The sequence below is a fragment of the Pieris brassicae genome, chromosome 1 (genome assembly GCF_905147105.1).
Source record: "Pieris brassicae chromosome 1, ilPieBrab1.1, whole genome shotgun sequence".
Taxonomy (NCBI): Eukaryota; Metazoa; Arthropoda; class Insecta; order Lepidoptera; family Pieridae; genus Pieris; species Pieris brassicae.
Genome location: NC_059665.1, coordinates 18,465,044 through 18,471,252, shown reverse-complemented (window position 1 = coordinate 18,471,252; position 6,209 = coordinate 18,465,044). Strand labels below are relative to the sequence as shown.

Genomic DNA, 6,209 nt, shown 5'->3' with positions numbered 1-6,209 from the left:
TTTCTCACTAGTTTATTAGAATATCAGTCTTTCCCACTATTTATCGCATCAAAACAATAATTCACAAGTAAATATTATTGTAAGTGTTATATTTACATCACTGAGATCGCACTGGTGTACGTACGTGAAACTGTAGTAACGAGACTGGCGAAGACGCGCCGCGCATGCCGCGAGGGCTATGGTGTAAATATAAAAATGGATAAACTCCCCTTCAGGGGGCTCACCCGTATGAATCACAGTAAACCCACCTTTCCAGTATTTTTCGGCGATCAATTATGTTTTTGAGGGACGATAAATCGCGAGCGCTAGACAAAAAAGTTTGTTGCGCGATTATGTTTTTCAAATTTGAGCGGTATATTAGTGAGACGCGAACTTCCGTGTTACATTTGACAAAATATTGATCGACGCGACGTCCACCAACTGTGGACATTTTCTTTTGGCTTAAATTGAGGATAATCGCAAAGATCGGCGCCTTACTATCCGTATTATACTCAAATGTGAGCAGGTAGCCATTTTTTGTATTATTTTGGGTTGCAGGCTAGAGGATGTAAAATATCTAATGACTCATACATAAGTTGTGGCTTACATAGCATTTGTGAATTATTCGTTATTAAAATCATTCGGCCACTACTTGCAGAATTTAAGTTTTATTTAGTTGTTGTGCTTTCATGTGCGTAAATCGTAAATTAATCTATTCGTATAAAGTATTAAAGAAATAATCATTTAAGCGTAAACAGTCAAAGATGCAATATTATTGAATGTATAAAAATAACATAATATAGCGTCACATCTAATAAAGTTACATAGTCACTATGTTACCTATATATGTATATATATTATGTATGTAATTAAGTCTACTAAAAACGTTTAAATAACAAATTGGTAATTATTATTACCCACTTGGTACGTGCGTATGCGTATTCCAGGTAAAAATCACACAAGAGCCAATTAGAATAAGGAGTGACTAGTATTGTAGCTATATTAATAAAACTATATTTGTATAATATTGGATGTTTTATAGTATCTTTATATATATATAGGTTAAAAAACTTTTTACAACTGTACAGGTAGCCTAATGGCGGTGATATTATGTTTGTTGTGAAAGAGCTGTTATAATTATATATTTTAGTTTGGAAATATGTATATACTCTAAAACATGTTATAGCGAATACAGAAATATATTAAAGAATGAAATTAATTACAATCCCCGGAATTTACGACTGAAATGTACACTACACACAGGTACATCTGTCGCAGCCAACTAGCTTAATTAGCCGTCTCTTAACAGCCTAGTGTCGTGTAGATGGAGAAGGCACGAAGGAGACTGATCGGTGAAAATAATGATTAAGTTAATTTTGAATATGTACCAAAAAAAATCGAATAAAATTGAAATTCGATTGTTAGTTTTAAGACAGCACAGACAACACAAACAACATCATTAAATACTATTTCCTATTTATGAAAAATTTATAGTACACCTTAATTTTATTGCTTTTTATATATTAACATAAAAATCTACAATATGGACTAAACACAAACATTAAAAAACATTTAACACTTAAAGGACGGGGGACTTTAGGGAGAACAACGAGAGGATAGGTTAGTTTGGGACAGTTAAATAGTATGAGAGATACAGTGCTTTCATCCAAGGCACACTCACAGATAGAATGATCCCTTATCCGGAGCTTGGCTAGATGAACAGGCATGCCAAGACGCAGACATGAGATTGTGGGTATAATCCAGCGATTTGCATTCCGATAATAACAAAACCAGGGTTGTCTTGGTATTTTTGGTTGGATGGAAGCATAAAACTTACACTTAACCGATTTGGAGACATTCCAAAATGTCTTCCAAGTTCTGTCCAGATATGTCTTTGCAAGAGCTTAAAGACCCTGAGCTGAATTTTTAAAATGATCTTGAGAACCTAACTCAACAGCTGCTTTGGCACATAAATCCGCATTCAGAAATCTCGTTTCCAGGGATACCTGAGTGTCTAGGAATCCAAACTAGTATGATAGATAATCCTTTTTGATTAAAAGAGAGCAGAGTCTCCCTGATTTTTAGTATAATGGGAAAACGTGATTTGCTGAGAAATGGGTTTTCTTTAATGGATATTAAACAACTTAAAGAGTCTGTCAAAATAGCTGTCTGTTGTATGTTATGGGAGTGTCCAATAGAGCTGTGGCCTCTCCTGTGAACACTGAACACTCAATACCGAAGATAATTCTAACCGAGGAATCCAACAGGCAGCACCAACACAGCCATCTGGAGATAGCTTTGATGCGTCAGTGTAAATAAGACGATTTGACAAATTTTGATTAAGATAGCTTTGTAATTTGATGTTGGTATCTAGGGCTCCTTTGATCAGACCAAGGTCTGTGATGATGGGAGGTGTGTATACCAGGGCATTATAAGGAGTAGAATATAGGGGAATTGTTCAACACACTCAACCTGCAAAGGAATACAGAAATTGGGAACAAGAAAAGAAAATATGGTCGAGGTCACCAACATCTTCTTCAATCTCAGAAATATTACTATCAACAATACGCAGCCTTGCTAAAGGATAAGGTGTATAAGGATACATGTCCTAAACGCATTCTGCAAATGGTAGAAGTGACAATTTTAGAAGTTTTAATTCCATAGAACCATGGTTTACTGGGGATCCTGGGTTGAATTTCAGCATTAGGTAGATCATTGATCCCTTTACAAAACATTCGTACGGAAATCAATGAAATCTTTGAAGGCGGTTTCCACTGCCCCAGCAGAGTTTTTGAATTTTTAAGTTTGATTTAAGAATAACTTTATTACTCATACATAATTCATTTACTGAGAAACAATATGAAAAAACTAAGATTAAAAATTAGAGCGCACAAATGTACGTATATAAAATAATAAAATAAAACAGCAAAACAATGTGGGTAAACTCCACCTGTCAACCAAGCAAAACATAGATATTCGAATTTCATTTTTAACTAGATATGCCATTGATGACATAGTCTGATATAGCCAGTTTATATTTATTTTATTATTTATTAAAATACTATTTTATTTTTAGTTTATTGTTCTATGTATATATGTTGGGTATATACATGGTTGATAAAACATTTTAGATATAAGGTTTTATTTGTTTTTGTTTAATTTAAGTAATTACTAATGTATATTTTAAATTTAGCGGTGTATGCTTAGTCTACATAGGGTGTGTATTTTATTTTTGTTAATATATATATATTGTGTGAATTTTTAGTAGCATTTTAACCAGGCATTACTTTGTTCTCCTTTTATAACTGATGGTACATTATTATAAATTGTAACACCCTCAAACTCGTAATTTCTTCGTCCGTAGTTGGTTCTAGGAAGGCGGGTCACCAAGTAAATAACACGTCTTAAGTTAATCGTTCATGTTTGTTGTTTTGTTACAAATGTTGTTTGTTTTATTTTCATTATTTTTGCTTACTAATTTCGAAAAAAATGTCTGTTGGAGCAAGTCCCTGGACTTTGTACATTGATTAACGGTACGCTTACGGTAATGGTAATCATGGTTTGCAGTTGCTGACAATAGACATCTGCTGTAATCGTCTGGCCAGATTTAAGAAATTTATAGTGAACGACCCCGGTACTAGTCCACCAAACGCTCACAAGTCACTTTCAGGTAAAGAAATTGAATTTGGAATTCCTAACCAAAGAGGAGATATTTGAGGTCAAAGTGAAAGTAAATTAAAATTTTATAATATGTAAGTACCTAATATTTGTATTGAAACCGAAATCTAAATTCCAAAGACAAAGGCAAACTATTATTTCAGTTAAAAGTAGTTAAAAGAATAAGGGGGTTGAATACATAAATATACATAAGATAGTAACATTTTAATGTCAAACGAGTGTGCCATATTATATATTATTTTTAATAACGTGTTCAAGACAAAAATCCAGTTTAAATTAGTTAAAAAATAGTTCGATATTAATGCATAAAACCAGTTATAACGAACATAATATTTTTATTTTCATAGATGATTATTATTATTTTCTCTCTTTGTCAGAATGAACCATTCTAGGGCAAAATACAGACATTTTAAAAATATTAATATATCGAAAAATCAGGATACTTGCTTATTTCAAGTGTATTTACATATTAATATTATTTTCACCGTCTCTTAATCTGTCTACGCTGAAATTATAGTAAATGATATTTTATCTGTAAGTTCCGTCTTTCATTTTAGACAACTGACAGAGTCCTGCGTTTGGCGCCATTTTTCTTTGTTCATACTCATTGAATTATAATCTCAAATCTCAATAACGTTACTTGAATCTACCGACTGCCACTTATTAGCATTACTCGTTTCAACAATTATATATTAATAAGCATTTAGTATAACAGTTTACTAAGTCAAATTACTCTAGTTATTGAAAACTGTTTTGATTGTTTTTCATAATTTTTAACTATATTTCGCGTCTTTTTGTGGGAGCAATGCAAAGCCCGAGCGAAGTCATTTTAAAATTCAGTCGTCTGTCTGAACACGCTTTCCCGCCGGTCAAAGGTTCAGAGAAAGCAGCTGGTTATGACTTAAAAAGGTATTCATATTTTAATATTTCTGTTAAGTGGAATAGATAAAATGTTAACTATCTATTACATAAAAACTGGTTAAATTTATATTCAGAAATAAATGAAAGTGATCTTAAGGTATTTATAAAATATCTTATTATCAACTATTGTGTACTTAGCATACTACTACTATGTAATTGAATAAAACAGTTGCTACATTAAATTAATTTTACCTTAAGAAATAAAGAAGACAACATTCAGTTTTATATCTACGTAGTAAATTCACTGTCCGTCATCTATGGTAGTGGTAATTAATATTAACCAATTGTCATGATAGTAATAATATATTGAAACTTAATGTTTTAGTGCATACAACTATATAGTACCAGCAAGGGGTAAGGAACTAATCAAAACAGATTTGCAAATTGAGTTACCATCAAAATGCTATGGCAGAGTTGCACCACGCTCAGGATTGGCTGTCAAAAATTTTATAGATGTTGGAGGTACTTCATTTTTTCAAATAAAATTCTTGTTATTTGAAATGTAACAAGTGTAACAATTTTGCTCTAGTGTAAATAATACCTGTAATTTAAACATAAATTTACAGCTGGTGTCATAGATGAAGACTACAGAGGTAATATTGGGGTGGTTCTTTTCAACCACTCTGATCAAGATTTTGTGGTCAAGAAGGGTGACAGAATTGCACAGCTTATATGTGAGAGGATTTATTATCCTACATTGCAAGAAGTTTCTAATTTATCTGAAACTAACAGAGGAGATGGCGGATTTGGTTCTACTGGAAGCCAGTAAATAAAGAATAAGATAATTTTAATAAATATTTCGAAAATATATATATATCTCTTTTACTTGTACATCATCTATTATTATTTTCAAAATACTCGGTTATGCTGGAAATTTCTAAGTTCTCAATAGCAACTGCTGATTCTGGTAATACATCTTTGCTTCTATTAAGAAATGGCCTAAACAGGCTTATGAACTTATTTTCATATTTGATTTCAAAGTCAGCTTCTGCTTTTTCTACTTTCTGTTCTATAATTTCTATGTTTGTTTGTAGTTTGGAAATAACTTCACTTAATGTTAGTATTTTCTTTGTCAGTACTATAATTTCATTTCTGTAGGCACTTATATCAGATGTCACAGTTAAACAGCAATCATTATTTTTTGTTTTTATCATGTGCAAAACACTTGTCAGTTCTTCGAGTCTAGTGATCATATTATCAATAACATCTTGTACTGTTTGTAAGTTACATGTCAAATCTAAGTTAAGATAAGCTGCATAATCTTTTGCTAATGCTTCAGTCATGTTAGATCACACACCAAAATCAGGATACAAATATTCTAAAAGACTGATTATCTTATCAAAGACATCTGTTACTGCTATTGTTAGGTTCTGAAATGAAGATGGTATGAAATTGAAAAAAATAATTACAAATTCCATGTTTTTTTGATATATAAATAACCTATCCAGCACAATTTACAACTTTGAAATACATTACTAGCTACTACCACCAACACTAACCTTGGGCAATTGCGACATCAATTTTGCAATGCTTTGAATAGCCATGACATGGTTTCAAGTGATAAATATTATTATTTAATGTGTATTCACGCATTAACAAAAGAGTGCCCTAATCACACCTTAGTGGTAGAA

The 6,209-nt window shown here is 31.9% G+C and overlaps 1 protein-coding gene across 1 annotated transcript; it reads left to right on the top strand.

Moving 5' to 3' along the window:
• Positions 1–4,247: 4,247 nt before the first annotated feature.
• Positions 4,248–5,388, top strand: LOC123714413 (deoxyuridine 5'-triphosphate nucleotidohydrolase). The gene is made up of 3 exons (XM_045668657.1): positions 4,248–4,566; positions 4,904–5,040; positions 5,145–5,388. The coding sequence occupies exons 1-3, from the start codon at positions 4,463–4,465 to the stop codon at positions 5,345–5,347; spliced, it is 444 nt and encodes a 147-aa protein (XP_045524613.1). The 5' UTR covers positions 4,248–4,462; the 3' UTR covers positions 5,348–5,388.
• Positions 5,389–6,209: the final 821 nt, after the last annotated feature.